We start from the raw sequence: 24407 nt of genomic DNA, 5'->3' as shown, positions 1-24407 counted from the left end.
CATTTTTTACTATCAACATCTTTGCTTTTTCACAATTAGTGCCATGAAGCATTCCTACATTTTGAGTGGCAAAAAAAGCAGTAAGGTTTGTAGTTACGTTTAAGTAAAATAGAGAGGGCCTAGGAAAACTAAATTAGTGTGCAGGATTTCCGAATAATCGATACTCTCAGCAGTAAAAGCTGACGTGTCTGGCTCCTCGCAGTAAAGGAGGTTTGTTGCCAAGGTACAGCCAGTCACTTAAGCACACAAAGGAAGGTTCACAAGTAGTTTCATGAAAAATGTGTTCTGTATTATAATTTCATGTACTAATCAGTAACTACAAAAAGGTAAGTAGTTTAAAAACAAAATTGTGTACATAAAAACAGTACAGTGTGCAAGAAACAGCAAACACCTTTAAAATCATGTCACGCCCAGAGTGTTGCAAAATGACTTATCGATGCGTCAGAAACAGTATACAAAATATACAAATAAGCACTATGTCAATTCAAGCAATCCTCCTAAAAGGCTCAACCCTTATCTAAACCTATAATCACAGGTTGCCAGTAAGTAATGCCTTTGGCTACTTTGGTGTTTAGTTTGTCCATCAAATAGAACGGGAAAAGCTTTTTAGACGGGCTTCTGGTTATAGCAAAAGTTATTAACTGCAACTCACTGGTGCCGGAGAGGTGGTCAACTGTCTGGAGAGTATTCGGACCACACCAGGAGAGATCCAGGTGCAAGTTCAACAAACAGTGGCCAATAAGTAGATGGCTGAAGAGCAGGAGCCCTGTGAAGAAAAGGGGGTGGTAGCACCGCTGCAACCAGAGCCACAAGACCCTATAGAAGAGGACAAGTGACTGAGTTTGAAGACCCAGGGACGGTGACTCTTAGTATGTGCAGTTAGTCTAGCAACCCCAGTTGTTGCGGGTGCAGATTAGTTTTGGCATTGGTCTGACATTTGATATTAGTGGCAACTGCAGGGTCTGCAAGCATAGCGCTGGCAGTTGGATGGACACAAGTAGCAGTGATGTCAAAGGACCCCTTTCCAGGGACCCAGAAAGTGGAGTGCATGACAGCAGAGAGAGCATAAACATGACACTTTGAAACATCACTGATTTCTCTGGTGGCAAAAACGGGCTTAGATAGGACGGTCCCATGATGTGGAGCACCTGCAGGAATTGAAGCGAAGATGCCCAAGAAGGAACAGTAAGATGTGAGCAGCAGCATCATGCACGCCACTGGTGCACCTGCCGCGCAGCAGGTAATCCCACCTCACATCTTGGCATTACCACGGATCTAGGAAGATTCAGCGAGAGCACCATGTTCTAGCAAGGAATTCTTACATTGGGAGTTTTTTCTCCCTTTAATTTTGGCTCCGAGCGATTTTTGGTGGCCAGAGGGACGACTCCTGAAGTCCCCCTGCTACTGCAACTTTTTTATTTCGCTTAAGGCATATATGGTCGTGGTTGGCACTGAGGCTTCCAGTTCCATTTGTGCTGCAAGGTGATTTAGGCGGCAAACAAAGGAGAGGCCATCTTGAACAGGGCTTAAAACACAAGGAGAAGCCATTTTGAATATATGGCTCCCTTAAGTGCTTTATTGTGGCTAAAAAGGCAGCAAAGGTAATACATCCAGAAAAAAGAAAATAATGACTACCACCGGCCTGTTCAAAGGATGCACAAAGGCTACGAAGAACAAAGAGAAGGGGACACAGTGTCCCAAAAGCACACCATGTAAAATGGCGTGTGCTGCAAACTAACCGTTGCACCCAAAACGAAATTGCAAACGTGACCCTTAGGGGTCTCTGGCAGCATGCCACAAGGTGGGGGATGCCGTCATGGTAAAGCATGCAGGTCAAAACACGGAAAGAGGTCACGCCACACTCTGAAGGTTCCAGTGTTCCCAGAACAAAAGTAAATGCACCAGGTGAGTGAGAAAGTCTCCTTCAAAGGCAATACAAATAACCATTGAGAGCAGCAGCAGCACTGGAAAGCACAGGAAAGGGTGCGTTTTGCAAAAAGAAAATCTCCCAACACAATGCGATAGTTATAGTCTTAAGGGGAAAGGTATGCAAGACAAACTGCAGGCCTTACAAACCTTGTTAGAAGGCACGAGTCCAAGCCCTACTCAATTACAATGTTCCCAGTGTTACAATATAGCAGCAGCCCCATCCAGGAGGGTGTTTTTTTGGTTACTTTTTTTAGTACTCGGTTTAGCTTTCATTGTACAGATGATCATCACGGCTATATTCTGCCGGACTACATGAAGGTGCACGTCAGCTTAACATTCGCCAACCAGAGTTTTTAGTTAACATCAAAGAGACAGGAAAAAAAACCTACTTCTTGTAATGGAGAAGCCAGGTGAAAATGTAGCAGCGCAACCACTGCCCTCTTGTGGCGAACCGAGAACAATGCGGAGTTGTTGACATGCACAGCATTGTATAAATATTGTATATTTGGGTGGGGGAAAAAAATCACATTAACACCTTGGAGCACAAGGCACAGGACCACACCTCCCCATATCAGCTAATCTTCTGATAAGAGTGTTTTTGAAGTCTCTAAGCCCAACCATAGGTGAAAACAGGCTTTAAAAGCCGCCTTTGCAGTGGGGTCAAATAAGGATAGGACATGCATTCAAAGTTACAGCTCCCGCAAAGGAACATGCCACCAATCCTGTAGGTCAGACAGGATTCCTTTACCCAGGACCACCACCTATGATAAGGCGAGGAGGGCTGCAGGTGGACTTCACATTGAATGTACTGTAATGTATAAGAGGGCGACTTGAGGGCATGTAGACAACCCAGTACTATGGCCTCCATGGTACTATGGAAAAACCAACTGCCCAAGGCACAACATGACCGCTGAGGGTAACACGACTCACCACTGGATATGCATTCAGCTGGAAGGCTCAGTATTTTTTGCAAGACTTCTTCCAACAGCCAGGCCGGACACCAGGAGGAATCCTTTAATGGGGTAAAACTCTACTTCAATGCCCACAATGCTGGGGACTCAAGAGCAGCAGTTAATTCTATCCACACACCAGGTCAGCAGGAACTTGGCAAAAGGACAGCTGGACATTGGTTCCAGGCTGGCCCTTCAATATGAAGAGTAGCAACTGCAAGGTTATGGGGTCCCAGTCATGCTGAATTGAAGCTTGCAGAGTTTCCAGATGCAAAGCTAGACTGCGTACTTCAGTGAGAGCACTCGGAACAGAGGGGGATGCACAGCACTTGGAGAGAAACATTCAAGTCAGAGGGGTGAGGAAAGCACATCAAGAGCCAACAATTTGCTGAAACCAACAGGTCAATTCCAGGTGTCCGCTGTCAATTAGTTAACAGGGCTTTGCTATGCAGTGGTGGGCAGAGCGGTTAGGGAGAATTCTCATTTCTGCGCCAATTCCCTTCAACTGTAGAGACCCCAGCTCTTTTGCTGTAGTTTAGGACTTTAATTTTAACCTTGCAGTGAGGGAGACCTTGTGTTTGGACCTGAATTGGATTATGTGTTTCCACTGTTTTTGGAGTCTGGCAAACTCCATAGGCATTAAACAGCACCTTCAGTGCAGTGTCAGAGAAATCCTTCAGAATTCTCATAAGGTTTAAATACTTTTTCCTGTTTGAACTACTGTTCCCAAGAATAGTAAAGTGAAATGTACTTTACTTACCTTTTCTCTTTGTAGGTCCGGAACACACCATCTTATGTGGAGTGCTGGGGGGTTACCTAGTCTCCCCTATCCGACATTCTCATGTAACTTTTTTATGTTACCCTCACTACTTTAAATGGTTGGTGGCAGTGGCTTTTCCTACCAGTGTGCTTTTCTACCGCAGGCTGAATCCTCAGCTGCAGTATAGCAACCATGGGTGACAATTGTTTCAAAACGGCCCAGTCTTCTTTTTTCACCATTTTCTGCTTGTGGCGTCTTTCTTGGGTTTTACTCTGCGCTCCAAGCCAATTCGAGCCCTTTGCTACTTTTGCCTTTGACGGGCTTGAGTACTGAAATCCCAGCCCCTCTGGCTCGTGTGTCTGGAAGGGCAGGAAGCGAGGGAGGTGCTCGTAATACCACTGTCCTTTGTCTCTAGGAATGCCTGAATGCACCCAGCCCTGATGACCTTTGAATTGCCCAGTGAGGCTCTGCTGCTGTGCTGAAACTCTTTTCTGATCTTACAAGAAGCTCCAGAAGGGACGCCTTCTTCCCTTGGGTTAGTGGGACCAACTAACCCAGAGACAAACTCTACAGGACCATCTTCCCCCAACTGGCTGTACTTCTTTGCTGCTGCAGGAACTGTGCCAGGGGTCGGGAAATCCTTAGTAGAGAGCAACGTCTGCAATCCGACCAGAGTTACAGGAGTCTGCCAAGGACCCTCCAGAAGTAGGACAACCAGAGCTAGAATAACCTCACCAGAGTGCAATAAGCCCAAACGGTGTCCAAGATCCACTGTGGTGTTTACCGCGCACTGAAATGGCAAAAAAGTGCCTGCTGATCTGAAAAGAGCCCCCAGCTGCTGCCAACCTCTAAATTGCTGCCAAAGGAGTCCTCCAGACGCCCTCCCTCTTGCTCCCATGACTGAGGCTCAGGAATCCAAGGTCTGCATCGCTGCAACTAGACAAAAACCAGCTGGACCACTCTTCGAACAAAAGGTACTGTTCCGACTTGGGGCACTTACCTCAGTGTTTGCTTTGCTCTCCTCAGTTGAGACTTGCAGTAGCTACTTTGCTAGAGTTGATTTCAGCTCTACCCTCCACAAGTGTAAAACCCTGTGACTCTAGTGATTTTTCTTCAGAAACTCGCTAACTTTGTGCAAGACTTTGTTATCTAAGAAGTGCCTCAGCTCCATAGACTGCTTCAATTGACTTTGCCTGTCATGGCTCTCTGCATACTCTAGTCCATTTGACTGACATTTTCTGACCAACAGATGTGATAACTTGGTTTTTAACTATTACTGGGAAAGGTTTTGTCTAGACTTCATTGGAAGATTTAAGTTTACTCACATGCCATGAGAACCTGTTAACTTTTTTCCTTCCCTTAACCTTTTCTTTCTACAAACCTCTGAATCGACAAAGTGTACTAAGTGACATAAATGCCATTACTCTCCTAGTTAGTGAAGTCACCCCAGGGTGTAGGAAGTGTGTAAAAAGCATCTCTAAAGAGTATCCACTAGCTTTGTGTTGATTCTGGAAAAGTATTTCAAAGTACATATTTGTGTTACATATATTGCCCTTTTTAAGGAATACTTATTTAAAAACAGACGTTAGATAACTATTTACAAATGAAAACCTGAGTATAAGAGTTACTTGGCTCCTTGCATTTGGAAATTCATTTCTACAGCTCACATTGACCCCTCTTCAGATGAGCCTGGCTGCTCAGCCACACTACCAACTTGTGTAGTGCAGGCCTATATCAAAAGGGGGTCTCCCACAGGGTTACATCAATTCTTTCATAACAAGAGCGAATGCTGGTTGCAGAAGGAGTCAAGCATTTCTCTGTTCATCCTTCAATGGATCCTTGACGCCAATGATGGACATCTAGAATAGCTCCAGATCCTCGATTTATTAAAGATCCCACTAGACCTGCAGGGCTAGATCCTTATTTTAAATACTCTAAGAGTCACAAAATCTTTACCATTGCTTTTTGTAAAACACACTTCATATTTGGCGAAGAGCTGCCAAGTATGCACAGTGAAACTTGCATTTTCCAGTTTCTGATGGTGTGTTTGCAGAAAATGCAAAATAAGTTTAACATTCCCATACTGGCCAGTAAGGTCAAGTACCCTACAAATGGTGCTCACCCTTCATAAAAATTGTTCGCCAATGCTAGTGGGATAGTAGATTTTGCTAGCCCTGCTAAATTTAGGCTGGGAAGGACCCAGCCTTCCAACGAAAAAGGACCTGTATTATTCAAACAGGCAGTGGTTGTCCAATGGAGGACAGCTACGACCTGGAACATTAAAAACTGGTAGCAGCTCTCCATCTACCCTGCAACAAGAGGTTACTAGCATGTTAAATGGGGCAGAACGCTTCTCTTCCCAGTGCCAACTAATTCAGGGACAAACAGCACCCACCAGGCTTCCTTTGCAGGAACGCCACAAAAGTGCCATGCCATATACAGCCATGTCCAACTTGTAAGGAGAGGAATAATACTAAAAGGATAAAGATAGAAAAGAACTTCAACCAGGAAGACCAGCAATTTTTTGTATGTGGTGACTTAAAAGGTAAAGGTATTGTGGTAAAAGAAATACTGGTGCATGGTACTATGCCTGTAAATGAGTAAAATGTAGGTTCCAGGGACACCAGCCGGTTCAGGGTTACATGTAAAATGTAACAAAATTACACGTACAAAAAAGAAAGACCATGTATCCCTACAGCTAACATGCCTTGTGCAGTAATTAAAAACAAAAAGGTAGGACGACACACGTGAGACGCTCTCCCTGCACTAATGAATAGACCAGTGCATCCCAAATGAGAGTAGATCATTTGAGAGGCTAAAAAAGCGGACAAAAACCCTTGCAGCCATGAGTGTTACTAAAGTCAGCCTATCAAACGTCAGCTGCAGCTGCCCAGTGAAATCAGACTGCAAAAGAACAAGTTACTTATCTTACCTGGTAACGTTCTTTCGATAGGATGTTCCTCCGACGTATTACACATCTATGACGGTAATGACCACAGCTGTGCTGCTTCGTAAAATGTTTCGGCGTAGACGTCCTGCATCGATGACTTCGATACGCTGTCCCTCGAGGGCCTCCGTCCAGAGTCGACGTCACCGGATGTTATATATAGGACGCACGGCGCTTGTAGCCTCGGTTGTAGTTTTTTCCCCAGAACGTGTGGCAGCAATCTCCTGCCAGTATGACTGCCGAAAGCCTTGCGGAACCGTAAGCTGCAATAGCTTAAGAAATTCTGTAGGGGGGCAGGTTGGGAGGGTTCAATGTGGAATACCTCGGAGGAACATCTCATCGAAAGAACGTTTCCAGTAAGATAAGTAACTTGTTCTTCGAGGGGATTGTGTCCTCCGACGTATTCCACATCTATGACAGACTCCCAAAGCAGTACCAACGTCTGGCGGTGGGAAAAGAATTTACAAATTTAGAATGCCCAATCAAATTGCTGAATAGAGGACTGCCTTACCAAAGGCCATATCCTGCCCATGGATGGAGTCCAAGGAATAGTGTCTCACAAAAGTATGGACAGAGGCCCATGCGGCTGCTTCGCAAATATTGCAAATCGGAACACCCCTCTGTAGAGCAGTGGCGGCCACCCATACCCCTAGTAGAGTGAGTCCGTAAGCCTACTGGAGGGTCCTTTCCCGCCAAACGGTGACACTCAGATAGTCAAATTGATCCATCTGGACAAGGTCTGCTTGGAAACAGCCTGCCCTAAACGCCTTCCCGCATAACCTACAAAGAGCTGATCTTCCACACTGACCCGGGACATCCGTGAGAGATAGAATCTCAAAGCTCTCCTAGGATCCAACCTATGGAGCCTCTCCTCTTCCTTACCAGTATGTGGAATGGATAAAACGCTGGAATGACCTGGCTCAAAAGGAATTCGACACAACCTTCGGAAGAAAAGAAGGCTGCACCCTAAGGACAACCCTGTCCTTCTGGAACAGGGTGAAGGGTGGCTTGGCGGAAAGTGCCTGCTACTCACTAACTCTGCGTGCGGAAGTAACCGCAACTAAAAATACATTTTTAAAGGACAACAGTCGCAACGGACAAGAATGTAAGGGCTCAAACGGAGCTCCCATCAGGAACTTCAAAACCAAATTCAAATCCCAGCCCGGCACCTGGAAAGGTGACGGTGGAAACACATTAGTTAGCCCTTTTAGAAACTGTGAAATCAAAGGAATCTTAAAATAAGAACATTCCTCAGACAAGCTCTAAACTATAGACAGTAACCCTAAATGGTGACCACTTGTAGGCCCTTGTGGGCTAAGGAAAGCAAATAAGACAAAACGAAAGGAAGATTGGAAAGGATCCACATTCTGTACCCTGCACCAGTCACAGAAATTTCTCTAACGGCAATGGCACAGGGATTTCGTGGTGGGCCTTCTTCCCGAAAGCAACACCTCCATCACATCTTCGGGGAGGTCCCAATCCTTACACCTCAGCCTTTCAGATACCAAGCATGAAGGATGAGAGACTTGACCTCTGGATGGAGAACCCGACCCCCCTCCCGTGAGAGCAGATCGTCTTGGTAGGGAAGACAGTGTGGAGGGCAGATGGACATGTCTAGAAGGTCCGGGTACCACGCTCTCCTGGCCCATGCCAGAGCAATGAGGATCAGCCGGGAACCGAACCTCCATAACCGCTGCAACACTTGCGGAATGACAAGGACTGGAGGAAACGCGTACAGCAGTGGGAAGGACCACTCCAAACAGGTCCCCCAAGGCTTCTCTTGGAGGACATTTCCGCCAGCAGAATTTTTCGCACTTCCAGTTGACACTGGTGGCGAAGAGATCCACTTGTGGGGTTCCCCAAAGGGCGAATAACTCCAACAGAACTTCCTGAGCCAGCTCCCACTCGTGAGAGACCGTGCTCTGCCTGCTCAGAGCGACCGCCACCGCGTTTGTCTCCAGCCAGATGAACTGCTGAGATCGAAATTTCCTGCTGGATGGCCCAGAACCAGAGCTGCATCGCCTCCCTGCACAACGGGAGTGACCCTGCCCCCCCCCCTTTTTTTGTAGAGGAAGTGCATGGCCACTGTGTTGTCCGTCATGATCAGGACATTCTTCCCGCGCCCGGAAGGCAGAAAAGCCTTCAGGGCTAGCCTGACAGCTCGCAGCTCTAACAGATTGATGTGTAGTCTGGACTCCGATGGAGACCAACGGCCGGTGGCTGTCGACTCGTTGGCATGAGCTCCCAAACCCGTGAGGGATGAGTCAGTCACGATCACCACCTCTGGCCAAGGTTGCCAAAACGGAGCACCCTTCATCAGATTGGCTTGGACGGCCCACCACAGAAAATCCTGCGCGACCGAGGGCGGAATAAGAACGTGATCCGACATCCTGCCAGAGAACTGCGACCACTGCATCTTGAAAGCCCACTGCAGAGATCTCATCCACAGTCTGGCCTCTGGCACCAGGAAAATGCAGGATGCCATGAGGCCGATCAAACCTCAAGCACTCTAACACCGGGAGACTGGGCACGTTGAAACTTGTCCACCATCTGCAGAATGTGATGAGCCCTCACCTCGTGAGGCGCACACTACCCCAGGGATATATCGAGCACTGCTCCGATGTACTGGAGCCGCTGGTTAGGTGTCATGACCCTGGCCCTCACTGGCAAGTCAGCCTTCCAGTTAGGGCCAGGTCAAAGGCCTTAAAATCTCATACAAGTCTCTCTTGGAGTCAGCCCTGGCGCCTTTGGCACCAGGCTCATAACCACCATGAAGACCAACATTAGAATGGGACTATTTACTAGGGACCATTTAATTTGGATGGGGTGGGGGTTCAGCCAACATGGAGGCACACACATAGCTCAATTACAAGGAACTGAGCTATGCGGTCTAGTCTTTTGGGGGTGGCAGGCCTGGGACTACTTTACCTGGACTACTTTGGGTGTGGCAGGCCTGGGACTATTTTACCTCTACTACTTTACCTGAGACTATTTAAACTACACCCAAACAGAAGAACATGCTTTGTTATTCTGCTGTGGGCCGCGTAACGCTCCCTGTGTCCAGTTCTTTGATGCCAGCTTACCTGAAACCAAGGACCTGCAGAGAGAGAAGGAACACTAAAACTTACCTGGAACAGTAGCCGGTCTTCAATCCATCGCTGACTTCAGTTCCACTCACCTGAAGGTACAAACTCAATCACCCGGCACTGCATGCATCCTGGAATACCATAACCTGGAAGCAGGAGAAAGACCGCCTTAGTAAGCATTTACTCACGTTTCCGCTTGAATGCAGAAAGCCACACAATTCTTACCTGGTTAGTCATCTCCTGGTCAGTATCATTGCTGGAACATTACAGCACTCGGAGAGGAACAGTGCAACCTGCAAAGAGAGAAAAGACACAGGTTAGCAAAATAAAAGGCAAAACAGCGCCACGCATCGCCCATTACTCACCGACGCCTACTACACCCATGCTCATCTTCAAACTGCATGACAACACCAAAATACCTTTCCATACCTAAAAGGAAAGAAGCAAGAAATTATTATTCGAACTAAGAGGAACATAAGAACTGCATATAAAGACTCTAAAGCAGCAAACCTACGGAGTCGCAGCAGGCCTGGATTCCCACAGGGGGCTTGCACCAGTGAAGTAACTTGGTCGCTGATCGCCCCCCACATCTATATGCCCCTGCCACAAGGAGCAGGACGGAGAATCCACCTTTCTCAATATTAAAGGTGAGAAGGCCCAAGGGTGAGGAATGAGTTGAGGCCCAGGGAGGTTGGAAAAGACAATCTGGCATTTAATCGAGCTCTCCTATATTGCAGACCCATCTTTAACCAGAGACCTTACCAAGGGACCGGGAGACTGTTCGAGAGTGCAAATCATCCAACCAGGGCTGGGTGGCATCCCCGTGGATACCAGGTGAGCGTAACATTAGGTGTCAAATGGGACGACTTTAAATTGTGGGAGAATCCCAGCTTGTGAAGGGAGTGGCAGGTGACGGACAGATGATCCAGGGCTTTCTCGGGAGAACGCGCCCTGATCAACCAATCGTTCAGGTAGGGGTAGACATGAATCCCCCTATCCTGAGATACGCTGCCACCACCAGCTTGGTGAAGACCCTCGGGCCGGAGATCAATTCGAACGGCAGGACCCGAGACAGAAAATGCGAGTCACCAACCGCGAACCTCAGGTACTTCCTGTGCTTTGGATGAATTGGCACATGAAAGTAAGCATCCTTGAGGTCTAGAGACTCCAACCAATCCTGCAGTTGAAGGGCCTGGAGGACTTGAGAAAGAGTTACCATCTTGAACTTGTCCTTCCCGAGGAGCTTGTTCAGCCAATGCAAGTCCATGATGGGACTCAATCCCCAGTCTTTTTTTCAGGATCAAAAAATAAGGGGAATACCATCCCTTGTTCCTCTCCGCTACAGGCACCAGTTCTATGGGGCCTTTCTCCAGCAGGGATAGGATTTTCTGCGCAAGGAGCAGATCCGGATGCTTCAAAGAGCTTCCCCGGTGGATTGTCATGAGGCCATTCCGGAAGGGCAGACAGTAGCCATGGGTTATGATCCCCAGAACCCACACATCTGAAGTAATGGCTCGCCATTCTCAAAGATGCAGCGCAAGTCTGCCCCCAACCGGCTAACCAGGGGACATGGCCTCATGACTGAGCGGACACAGCTGCGGCAGTGATTGAGGGCAAAGAGGCAACTGCCCGAGCGGCTTTGCACCTCGAGTACCTTGCTTTCCGGTGAACCAGGGGACATGGCCTCATGTTTGAGCGGATACGGCTGCAGCAGTGATTGATGGCAAAGAGGCAACTGCCAGAGCGGCTTTGGCACCTCGAGTACCTTGCTTTTGTAATGCTCACCTGACTCCCACGGAGGCGCTGGCCTGGTTCGCACTGTTGTGACCTCGTCTAAGGTGAGGCGCAGGGGTCGGGAGACGGACTGGACCGGGCCCCAAATCTGGCTTGTCTGACTCGCAGAAGTATCCTTCTGTAGGTGAAAATATGGGGTTAACTGTCTGCGGGGTAATGCAATCGGCCTCCCACTTACCCCTCTCACCCTCCTCAAAACCCTTCTGTGCTTCCCCGTAGCGTCTCACCTTAGGGTCTGGAAGGACTAGCTCTCCATCCTGCTTCTGATGCAGGGGCGCGTTGGTATCCAGTTACTTCACTGGATTTTCGGATTGTTGAGAACCAAACTTGCTTGGCTTCCAGGTAAGTTTTTGGTGTCCTTGCATTAATGTTCTAATGCTAGTGTCTTTTTCCCCATAGGGGCCGGGGTACGGAATGCCGGGGAACAGGCACGGACCCGAGATGAGAGGTGAAATCCTTGTGGAAATCAGGTAAGTCTTTAATGAGCGTCTTGGTAATGTCTTTTCATTCGCTCATTAACGCGGATGTCTTTTTCCCCTTAGGGGCCGGGGTTCGAAAATGCCTGGATGCGGAGCAGACCCGAAACGAAAAGGGAATGACCCAGCAGGTAAGTCTTAACATGGAGATTTAGCTTCCCTTTTCCCTTCTTTCTCTCACCTTCGTTATTGTCTTTTTCTCCCTAGGCGCGACTGTGAATCCGGATGGTCGCTGCAGAACATGGAAGCGCCCTGTAAAATGAGTAGAATGAGGCGCTGCAGCGATCGATGTGATGTGTTTTTAAAAATAAATGTCTTCCTTTTCAGGATCGTCGGCGAAATGTCTCCGGGATGCAGATTTAGCAGGTAAGGCCGTTTCCTTCTTCTGTTCTCTTGTTCCCTTCCTTTGCAGGTGATTCAGGATGCTTGCAGGCGTGGCAGAAGTCAGGATGCAGGAGCAGACACGGTGAGCGTCCAACTGCTAGATGCAGAACAACGCGAAGCACGTGTGGCTGATCGGGTGTGGTTTAAATAGCCTTGGAAGAAGTTCCTAGAATGTGTCCTTCCTCCAATCCTAGTATGTATCCTTCCCCGACCACGCCCGGGTGGTAAATGAGTCCCACAGGTAAAGTAGTTCCTTTCAGGCCTCAAGGAGGCCGGGGTTCTGCAGCATGGTCTGCATCAGGTAAATGCACCCAAACACTTTCATAATGAGCCTGGCGCCTATGGCGCCTGGACTGACTTTTTCTATGAGCCTGGCGCCATAGGCGCCAGGACACTGTCCAAAGGGCTCCTATAAGGGGTTGCTGGGACCTTCCCCGGGGACTTGATGTCCGCTTTCGGGGATGCAGGGCCTGAGCCGGCTCTCCAGGAGCGGGCATCGTGACAGCCCTCCAACCCCACCCCCCCCACCCTGACTAATCGAGGTGCATGCACATGGTCACTGGGTTCCCACGACCTCTCCTGAGGTCCGTACCCCTTCCAATCAATTAGGTAGAAAAGCTTTGACCTAAACATTTTTGAATCTAAAATGTTACTCACTTCAAATTCGGGTTCCCCATCTATTTGAATAGGTTCTGGAGGTTTGAGTAGTCGGGTTCCGGGTACCACTGGTTTCAGAAGTGACACATGAAAAACAGGGTGAATTCGCATATTAGCTGGTAAATCAAGTTTAACCGCTACTGGGTTAATTATTGCCGTAATAGAATAAGGTCCCAGATATTTTGGGTTAAAAGTTTGGGGCCCTTTGAGCGGTAAATGTCTGGTAGCTAACCACACTTGATCCCCAATCTGATACGGAGGTGCTTCACTCCGATGTAGGTCAGCATTCTCCTTGTATTTTCTCTTGGCTTGTAAATTCGTGGTTGCCTCTTTGAAGGCTCGGGTAATGGTAGAATGCAGATGTTCTACTGCGGGCACTCAGAGGTTCTGAGGTGAGTCGAGATTTGAGGTTCGAGGGTGATGTCCAAACAAGGTATAAAAAGGACTATGGCCAGTTCCAGAGTGTACCGAATTATTATATGCGTATTTGGCTATCCAAAGAATGTCTTTTCAGTTGCTTTCAGATTGCTGTAACATACACCGTAAGTACTGCTCAAGGGTCTGATTTGTGTTCTCAGTCTGACCATCGGTCTGAGGGTGGTGACTGGTCGATAATCTTACGTCGATTTGTGCCATTTGCGCCAAAGTGGGAAATGAATTGGCTTCCCCGGTCAGAGATTAGTATAGATGGGAATCCATGCAGCCGAACAATATTTGAGCAATTCTTTGGCTCGGACAGAAGCTGAAGGTAAACCTTTCAAAGGAATGAAGTGGGCCATTTTGGAAAACAAATCCACAATTACCAGAATGGTATTGTATCCCGAACAAGGAGGCAGGTCCGTAATAAAATCCATTGATAGGGTGTGCCAGGGTGCTGGCGGTACATCTAGAGATTGGAGGAGACTGGCTGGTCTTTTCTTTTGACCTTTATTTTGGGCGCAAACACCACAGGACATCACAAAAGATTTAACATCTTTTCGCCAAGAGGGCCACCAGAATTGTCGTTTCACCTTTTCCATTGTCTTGGCAATACCGGGGTGTCCCTCTATTAATGTATCATGATAACCGGAAATAACTAGTTCGTGTAAATCCTTGTGTGGCAGGAATAAGCGTCCTTGGTAATAAGGTAAACCATTATCTATGGTAAAGTCTGATCCCTTTTGTATCCAATCTTGTAGGACTGTAGGGTCCAGGAGTTGTTTCACTCTGACTTGAATGTCTTCAAGCGTCTGTAACGAAGTCATGCCTAGAATTCTCTGTTCGGGAATTATTCGTACTGGTTCTGAGTTTGTATCAGGTTCTCCCATTCCAATTCGGGATAAGGTGTCTGCTTTGCCGTTCTAGCAGCCAGGTCGATAGGTAATCACAAAATCAAATTCAGCGAAAAACAAAGCCCATCGGAGCTGCCGTGATGACTGAGCCTTGGCGGTTTTCAAATACTGTAAATTCCGGTGATCAGTGTGATGGTATGTCGAGTGCCAAGCAGGTAATGCCACCAGGCTTTAAAAGCGGACTTTATGGCTAACAGTTCTTTGTCAGTGATTGCATAATTAATCTCTAGTGCGGAGAATTTTCTGGACCAAAATGCTACGGGATGCAGTTGGTTGGTTTCGGGATCTCTTTGAGACAGAACTGCTCCCATGGCTAGGCTGGATGTGTCAGTTTCGACGACATACGGGAGATCTGGACGTGGGTGTTTCAATATAGGTGCGGAGGTAAACTTAGCTTTTAAATCCTGGAAGGCCTGCTCGGCTTCTTCAGACCATTCAAAACGTTTATTTTTCCTCAAGAGTGCACTAATGGGTTGTACTATGCGTGAAAATTCCGGGATAAACCTGCGATAGAAATTGGCAAAGCCGAGCATGCTTTGAACCCCTTTTACAGAGCTAGGTGATGGCCATTTGAGGATGGCATCCACTTTTCTTGAGTCCATTCGGGCTCCTTTGGGTGTCAGGATGAAACCGAGAAACTCAACTTCTGTGGTATGGAAAACACATTTCTCCAGTTTAGCAAATAGTTTGTGTTGGCGCAGTTTTTCCAGAACTGCCCTAACGTGTTTTCTGTGATCAGATTCCGAAGAAGAGTACACTAGAATGTCATCGATATAGACGACAACACAAACTTCGATGAGTTCCCGAAGGACATCATTCATGAAGAATTGGAAGGCAGCAGGCGCATTGCACAACCCGAAGGGCATTACCTGGTATTCGAATAATCCATACTTAGTACAGAAGGCCGTTTTCCATTCGTTGCCTTTTTTTACCCGCACCAGATGATATGCCCCCCGGAGGTCTAACTTGGTGTATATGCAAGCGTCCTTTACCTGGTCAAGGAGTTCAGGGATCAGAGGCAATGGATAAAGTTTTTTAACCGTTATCTGATTCAATGCGCGGTAATCGATACAAGTTCTGAGGTCGCCTTCCTTTTTAGGCACGAAGAACAAAGCCGAGGATGCCGGGGACTTTGACGGGCAAATAAAACCAGTGGCGAGGTATTGATCCAAATATTGTCTCAGATGCAGGTTCTCAGGTTCGGTAAGTGCATAAATCCTGCTACAAGGGGGTTGTGCACCGGGCACCAGATCGATTTGGCAATCGTACGATCGATGAGGAGGTAACGTGTTAGCCTGTTCCTTTTGGAAGACGTCCTGAAAGTCTTGGTATTCCTGAGGCAATTGCATGGAGGCAGAGGTTACAGATGCTAGATTAATCTTAAGGTTTTCTGGATAACAGGTTTGTGCACAATCCGGGAAGGTTATTCTCTTAGTTCGCCAATCAATTCGAGGATTATGTGCGTCTAACCAAAGAATTCCAAGAATAACCTGAAACTGTGGGGCCTTGATTACATCAAACACAACTGCCTCCCGATGGCCGTCGGGTCCAATAAGAGTCACCTCAGTAGTGGAATGCGTTACCGGTCCAGAGGCAATTCCATCTACTGTGGTGATGACGTCTTTTCTGGTTTTAGGACGGAGAGGGAGGTTAATCCTGGAGACCAACTCACGGTCCACATAATTTCCAATAGCCCCGCTATCGATGTATGCCTTTATTGCATGCAACTGCTTAGGCTGTTCTGGATCTACGAGAACCATTGGCACTATGAAATGCGAGGTCTGAGAGTTAGTTTTCAAGCTCGGCAAGCGGACCCCTACGCTTGTCGGGCTGAGTCGTTTCCCGAAACAGAGTCTTCAAGGTTATCAGCGGCCCCTACCGCCTTTCGGGGCGGTTTTGCCAGGCAATCTCGTAGAAAGTGTCCAGAGTTACCACAATAAAGACATAACTTTAATTGCCGCCTCCTTTCACATTCCTTTTGAGTTAAAGGTCCTTTAACCCCACCAATTTGCATAGGCTCTGAGACATCAACTCCCTTGGGGTTAGCAAGGGTCTTGACCAACACCCGGGTCTCAAACCTGGACCGATCTGCTTTTCTGTTCTGGAGTCTGTGATCCAATTGGACCACTAAGTCTATATATTCTGTGCATTCTCGGGGCGGATTTACAACTTGGGCCAGGACATCTTTAAGTTCTCCACGTAAACCTTGATAAAATAACGTGATTCTCTTATCCTCTGGCCACCCAGTTTCTACAATTAGTCTATTAAAGGTTGCAATGTAGGATAGGAGATCCTGATTGCCCTGTTGCAGGGATAGAAGTTCATCATCCAGAGCCTGCCCCTGAGAGTGTCGAGCAAATAACCTTTCCATGCTTGCTTGAAATTCTTGAAAATCATGGAGAATCGGATCATCCTGAGTAACCAGTGGAACTGACCAATCGGCAGCGCAGCCGCCGAGACATGACAATACAAAGGCTACTTTGGTCTGATCATTAGGGAAGGCCCCAGGCCTGCATAGGAAGTGCAAATGACACTGATTCACGAATACGGCGAATCATTTGGGGTCCCCAGCAAAGCGTTCGGGTGGGACTAGCGGCAGGTTTCAAGGTAGATTAATATGCACAGGGTTACTGGGAACCACAGGAGCGGGGTTCCCTCCGGAACCGGGTAGAGGAGTTTGTCCAGCTTGACTTTGCAAAAGCTGTCTGGCCAGGTCATCAATTCTTTCCTTTGATATTATTAATTCCCTCTTGAGGGCATTAGTCTCTTGACGAGCGGCATGTACTTCGGCCCGTAATTCCCCCAGTAATTGGGCCAACTGATCAGTCTCAGAAGTTTCCATAGAGCCTGGGTGGGAATTTGTAGGAAGGCTTCGCGTTCTGTAATGCTCACCCGACTCCCACGGAGGCGCTGGCCTGGTTGGCGCTGTTGTGACCTCGTCTAAGGTGATACGCAGGGGTCGGGAGATGGACTGGACCGGGCCCCAAATCTGGCTTGTCTGACTCGCAGAAGTATCCTTCTGTAGGTGAAAATAGGGGGTTAACTGTCTGCGGGGTAATGCAATCGGCCTCCCACTTACCCCTCTCTCTCCTCAAAACCCTTCTGTGCTTCCCCGTAGCGTCTCACCTTAGGGTCTGGAAGGACGAGCTCTCCATCCTGCTTCTGATGCAGGGGCGCGTTGGTATCCGGTTACTTCACTGGATTTTCGGATTGGTGAGAACCAAACTTGCTTGGCTTCCAGGTAAGTTTTTGATAAGTGGTTCCCCTTGTGTCCATGCATTAATGTTCTAATGCTAGTGTCTTTTTCCCCATAGGGGCCGGGGTACGGAATGCCGGGGAACAGGCACCGACTCGAGATGAGAGGTGAAATCCTTGTGGAAATCAGGTAAGTCTTTAATGAGCGTCTTGGTAATGTCTTTTCATTCGCTCATTAACGCTGATGTCTTTTTCCCCTTAGGGGCCGGGGTCCGAAAATGCCTGGATGCGGCGCGGACCCAAAACGAAAAGGGAATGACCCAGCAGGTAAGTCTTAACATGGAGATTTAGCTTCCCTTCTCCCTTCTTTCTCTCACCTTCGTTATTGTCTTTTTCTCCCTAGGCGCTGGGGCGCGACTGTGAATCCGGATGGTCGCTGCAGAACATGGAAGCGCCCTGTAAGATGAGTAGAATGAGGCGCTGCAGCGATCGATGTGATGTGCTTTTAAAAATAAATATCTTCCTTTTCAGGATCGTCGGCGAAATGTCCCCGGGATGCAGATTTAGTAGGTAAGGCCTTTTCCTTCTTCTGTTCTCTTGTTCCCTTCCTTTGCAGGTGATTCAGGATGCTGGCAGGCGTGGCAGAAGTCAGGATGCAGGAGCAGACACGGTGAGCGTCCAGCTGCTAGATGCAGAACAACGCGAAGCACGTGTGGCTGATCGGGTGTGGTTTAAATAGCCTTGGAAGAAGTTCCTAGAATGTGTCCTTCCTTCAATCTAGTATGTATCCTTCCCCGACCACGCCCGGGTGGTAAATGAGTCCCACAGGTAAAGTAGTTCCTTTCAGGCCTCAAGGAGGCCGGGGTTCTGTAGCATGGTCTGCATCAGGTAAGTGCACCCAAACACTTTCATAATGAGCCTGGCGCCTATGGCGCCTGGACTGACGTTTTCTAGGAGCCTGGCGCCATAGGCGCCAGGACACTGTCCAAAGGGCCCCTATAAGGGGTTGCTGGGACTTGATATCCGCTTTCGGGGACGCAGGGCCTGAGCCGGCTCCCCAGGAGCGGGCATCATGACAGCTTTCCACCTTTGGTACTCCTACGGTGGCCCCTTTGACTGGCAGCGCCTCTCGATCTACCAAAGGAAGAGTAGTACCGAAAGGAACCTCCCCTTCATTGCTGTCCCCTAGGACAAAAAGCCAGAGGTTGACGTACTGCAGCGCTCAAAGACTTCACTGCAGCTTTGGAGTTCTGCAACCTCTCAAGGCTCTCGTCAGCCTTGCTGCCAAAAAGATGGACACCATCCAAGGGCATGTTGAGAAGCCGGGATTGCACATCAGGAGCAAACCACTACTTCCGCAACCACGCAATCCTGCGCATCACGGTGCTCGCAGCCATGGACTGGCTGCCACAGTCTGCCATGTCCAGACCAGACTGAACGGATTCACACATGGCATCCTTGCCGTCTTGCACGAGGGCTAGAAAACCATCCCGTTCTTCCCCTCCGGGAATATGCTCAGCTGCCAAAGATGCACAATTCCACAGAGTGTGAGTGAATCTTGACAAGGCACAAACAGAGTTGGCTGCCTTCAAAGCCACAACCCCAGAAGAAAATCCCTTCTTCGCCCAACCATCAAAGCGCTTGTCGTCCCTATCAGGAAAGATGGTAGGGTACGCAGCCTGCTTCGCTGGGGCCATAGCTGCCTGCACCACCAAACTCTTCGGAGTAGGGTGCATTGACAAGTAGCAGGGGTCACCACTGGCTGGACTGTATTTATTAGGAAGAGACTTATTCACTGCCGGGAGACTATCCGGAGCAGTACAAGCCGCTGCCACCTTTCTTTGCAAAGCCATATAAAATGGCAACACCGGGTCAGTGGGTGGACCTTGGTCCAGGATATCCGTCAGATCATCCTGAAGAAAATCAACAGATGGAGCAGACCACCCCAAGTACTCAGTCACCCTCGACATGAAACGCCTATACGAGGATTCGTCATGCGTACCAGGCTGAGGCCTGCCAAACTCAACCTTCGGAGAGGTGTCAAGACCACTGGCGTCATGTAAGGACTGACGGAGGCCTTCCATTTGACTGTGACCAGACAACAGGTCATCAGGAACCGCAGGAGGCACAACCCTCTCCTCATCCGACCCTTCTTCCACCTCTGAAATATAATCCAAAGGTTGGAATAAATCCAATCTGGATGGGGGAGCAGAGAAGGGCTCAGAAACAGGCCCTTACAGACTTACAGAGAGCCTTCCTCCGAGTTTCCATTGCCCTCCGGGGCACCTCCGGCAAATTCTCCTCAAAAGGCATTGATGGAATCGGCGTCAACGTCGACCGAGACGCCGATGACTTCGACAACTGCTTCAAGGCCGGAGCCCCGAGAGTGTCCTTCGACAGCCTCAATGGCATAGACTACTTCTTGGAAGGCCTCACAGGCTCCGCCGGTCTTGACTGCATCGAGGACCTGGACCTGGCACGGATATGGCGAACAACCTTGTCCGATTGGGACCTCGACGGCTCCCGATGATCGGGCCAACCACCCGAGCCCTAGCTCGTTCGTTGCCGGCTTCTCTCGAAGGCGCGAACAGAACAGTGCCTTGCGATTCAAAAATCGCATTAATCTGCTGGTGGAATGCGTCCCATTCGGCCGGTTAGGAATACTTAGTGGGACAAGTCACCCGCCTTCTGGCGGAGTCCTCCAACGAGGACGGGGACCAGTAATGGCGCTTACGAGAATGCCTAGAAGCAGCAGAGGAATGGCGGGACCCACTCCGAGACCCCCCCCCATGGACTTACGCCGATGCGAAGCGTCGCCCCTCGAGTCGTCTGTTGAAAGCCCAGCAGATTTCGACTTACGGGTTTTAGATACCCTACCGTTAATTTCTTCTTCTGCTCCCGCAAGGTCTTCGATGTCAGGGACTGGCAGTCGTTGGCGTGGCTTTCGTCGAGGCACCAGAGGCAGATGTCGTGCAGGTCCGTGATGGACATTTTGGAACCGCAGTCCGACATTTTTTAGGGTAGGAGGAAGACACTGCAATCAAAGTAGAAGAACCGAGCGTGCCAAGCTTCCGAAGCGAACACGTTCACGGAAAAATGGAACTGAGGCTACGGGCGCCGTGCGTCCTATATATAACATCCGGTGAGGTCTACTCTCGACGGAGGCCCTCGAGGGACAGCGTATCAATGTCATTGATGCAGGACGCAGGACGGCGAAACATTTTCCTAAGCAGCACAGCTGTGGTCATTACTGTCAGATGTGGAATAAGTCTGAGGACACAATCCCCTCGAAATAAAGACTAGAAACCCAAAAAGCCAAAAAAGCGTTTCGGGAAGTGCTTAAATAAGAAAAAGGACCACCACAAATGGAAATCTGGCCCAACATCAGCATTACCCATTTGTGTTTTCTTAGAAAATTATATTGCAACTTACCATCTCCCCTCTTGCAGCCAACTCCAGCCCCTTCACAGCACATCTCTTTACCTTTGCACCCTCCCTCCCCTATCTCCTCCACACGGCTCACCTCAAAGAGCACAAGAGACTCTTCAACAGGCCGATCTCTCCAGGGTGAAGGGGGAGGGTTGTGCCCTTTGATTTCATCCACTTTTTGGTGGCAAGCATAGGCATGGCCTCTATGAACAGAAAGGAAAAAGAAAACCATCATACAAAATGGTATTCGTAGACAGCCACCACATCATACAGATATCCAGCATTGCTATTATCCATACATTCCCATGCAGTGAGCAAACTAAAATTTTATTATATTATGGCAATTTTAAGAAAGATCAAGTTCTGGAACATTTATTTTTACTCACGATTTCCAAGTGAAAGTATGGTTAGGGAAACAGTTAATCGCATTCAAAATTGCCATGTTAAATCACATTCTTTGGCAGGGGATTGTTTCAGGTGGGAAAATGTGCCTGGGGCATTCGCTCAGGCTTCCTTGAGCCTCTCAGCACTACTATTGGACACTCTGGCTTTTGCACTGATCTTACTGAGAGTTTTTACTATTTACATTTTTTATCCCACTCCCTGTTGAGATGGAATTCGATCAGCCTTGTTGGAGGATTTTAGGAGGCCACTATTATAGTGAACAGGGAAGACAGAGGTTAGCCAAACCAATCAAGGTAGGGTAGCAGAGCATCAAGGCTTAGTCTCAGGTGGATGTGAGTGGTCTAGGGCTACAATGAGTCCAAAAAGAGTAAAAGATGATTCCAGCTAGACAGACAAGTATACAAATATACAATAGTTTATTCGGCATTTAAAATGCACAATAAGCAAGTAATACCGTTAGTCAAATATTGTCACAGCAGCGCTAATAAAATAGATATTCACTATTAGGAGAAACAGAATAGCACTGAATTCAACAACCAGTGAAACGCAGGAACTATCAAATAGAAAGGACATTTTAGAATAATCCTAGAACAGCTTCACTAATTCTTATAAAGCCCAACCCTAAGATGGTTTTGGGCCCTGTGCGCAAACATCACCAGTTCCAAAGTGAACTACTTCACAGGTAGGTTTTAATAAGATATTGGCGATGCCAGTGGTTATGATGAAGATGCTGAATGCATTCAACTACATCCAAGCCAGCGTGTAGGCTACTGTCAAACCATTTTGAGGAACCAAACAGATTTCTGCTTCTGGCAAATGGGCCGAGGCCTTTGAAATTACCACCGAGAAAATGTGAATACTTTGACAAGTACCCAAGGCTTAAACTGCCTTGAGAACCTGCTCCCTGACAAAACCTTTTTTGGGCACGGCAGCAGTCTTCGCCTTCTGTGCCGGGGAAAGGCCAAAGTTAACCGAGGCTGCCTGTACCACTAAGGTTTCCTGCAACTGGAGTCTCGTTGGGAAAATGTGATCCCTTCATTCCGGCTTATATTTCCTCATAAGATCCTGGACACTGGTGTTGAACAGGGCCCCAAGCACTGGGCTAAAACTAACTAAATGTGCCATGTTGAATGGGAGAGTAGTCTCAGACTGTGGGCTTTTAAGCAAAACATCAGCGAGTTGATACTGCACTAAAGATTTGTCTGGGGCTCCCATGCCGTAATTGCCGATAACTTCTACCATCTTCCTGAATTGCCACTTTGGTTGGGTGAAAAGGGAAGCTTGCTGCAGTACAAACCGGCAGCAGAGTTGAAGCTACTAGTGTCACAGAGCCTCAAAATAAAGTCCACTAACCTGTAACGCTCACCTGATTCCCGCAGAGGCGCCGGTCTTGACTGGGTGAATGCCGTATCTTCAAAGGTGATGTGTAACACACGGTTGGCTCTTTGGGCTGGACCTCTGTGCACTGTATGTCTGACTCGAAGAGTAAGATGTCTTAGGTAAGTGAACGCCGAGCTCTCCATCTGCCTCGGGGCAGGGTGCCGTAACCAGTTCCTTCACTGGATAAGGGTGCAGGCCTCTTGACCTCAGAGGACTGCTGTCCGTCGTTAACTGCACGAACGGTAAGTTATGGGCGCTTCAAATGTCTTAAAAGTCTTTTGTAATGATATCTCTTGTTTTGCAGAGTTCCGGCGATGGCGGATGGCGGGCTGATGAGAGTTGAGGATCGAACCCGCGTGAGGAATAGAAGCGCCTGGAAGCACGTAGGTAAGCGCCTGTAGCATGCTTCACGATGCGCATTAACTCTCCCTTTTATCTTGCAGGTACAAGTTCGGAGCTTTAGAGAAGCTGAAGGGTGCTGGAATACCCACTGGATTCGGCGTGGGAAGGAGTGATGGCACGTGAGTAATAAAGTTGCCCAATGTCTTTAAACGCACCTTCTTTTGTCTTTCAGATGCGGGATGCAGCGCCGAAGGCCTCCGGAGCGTGCGAAGAGCTGGTAAGCTTTTGTCTTTCAGATGCCGGAATGCAGCGCGAGGCGTTGGTGACAGCCGATGGACCAGGTAAGAGATGCGCTGCCACTGAAGACCGTAGTGCTAACCTGTTCTTTCTTTGTCTTTACAGGTGCTGCTGAAGACTGGATTCCAGGATGGTAAGCCTTTGTTTCCTTAGGCCCAGGATCAGAAGCAGAAGACACGATCAGCGTTCTGCTGCAGAGAATGCAGAATAACGCAAAGCAAGATTCATCCATCGGGTGTGGTTTAAATAGCCTCCTGTAGTGCTTAGGTATCTCCTTCCACAGCCACACCTAGGTAAGAAAAGAGTTCCTGCTTTCCAGAAGAGTTCCAGTGTTCTGAACCTAGGGAGTGGCTCCTGCCCCACCCAAATGGAAAAGTATTCCCAAACAGAAGAGGATCAGGGGCTCAACTGGCAGGTAAGTAAGCAGCATGGTCTGCTGCAGGTAAGTCCACCCAAGCATTATGAGCCCGGCGCTTCCAGCGCTGGGACTGGGCATCTTTATGAGCCTGGTGCCACTGGCGCCAGGACAGGGTCCAAAAGGTCCCAATTGGGACTGGCTGGCACTCGGAACCGGGGTTATGGGTCTGCTTCCAAGGGAGTCGGGCAAGTCCTGATCTTTTGGAAGCAGAGATCATGACATAACCCTTCTGGTCTGCCAGTAATCCTGGAGAGGATCTTGCCCAGCCCCTGATAAAATCTGAAGGGAACAGGGTGCCCATCGACAAAGCTAGACGTCATGGACTGGAAAAACGGAGACCTAAATTCTGTGGCATAGTCATTCACAGGTTTAGCAGCCGGACCAGTTGAAGTGGTGACCATGGTTGAGGAAGATGCAACAGCGCTTAATGTAGCCGGTGTCGGAGGTGCTGAGTCACATGGCATGCAGCTCTACTCCAGCGTGCAATTCCCGGGGTACATAGGAGCTGGGGGATTAGAGTCAATGTCGAGGTCAGAGCCACACCAGTCAGCATTTAGACACGAACATCCTTCTGCTATTCCCATGAAGCATGCTTATATGGAAACTAGCACCATCCCTGCTTATGAG

At 48.5% G+C, this 24407-nt stretch overlaps 1 protein-coding gene across 1 annotated transcript in view; it reads right to left on the bottom strand.

Moving 5' to 3' along the window:
- The window catches only part of QARS1 (glutaminyl-tRNA synthetase 1), a 950222-nt gene that overhangs the window by 330410 nt on the left and 595405 nt on the right, over positions 1-24407 (bottom strand). Inside the window, exon 13 of the mRNA XM_069643299.1 lies at positions 21033-21141. Within this exon, the coding sequence (XP_069499400.1) occupies positions 21033-21141 (109 nt within the window). The remainder of the gene's footprint in view (positions 1-21032; positions 21142-24407) is intronic.

Source organism: Ambystoma mexicanum, chromosome 2p, assembly GCF_040938575.1.
Source record: "Ambystoma mexicanum isolate Mex_15411 chromosome 2p, UKY_AmexF1_1, whole genome shotgun sequence".
Lineage (NCBI taxonomy): Eukaryota > Metazoa > Chordata > Amphibia > Caudata > Ambystomatidae > Ambystoma > Ambystoma mexicanum.
This window is presented reverse-complemented; position numbering and strand designations above follow the sequence as displayed.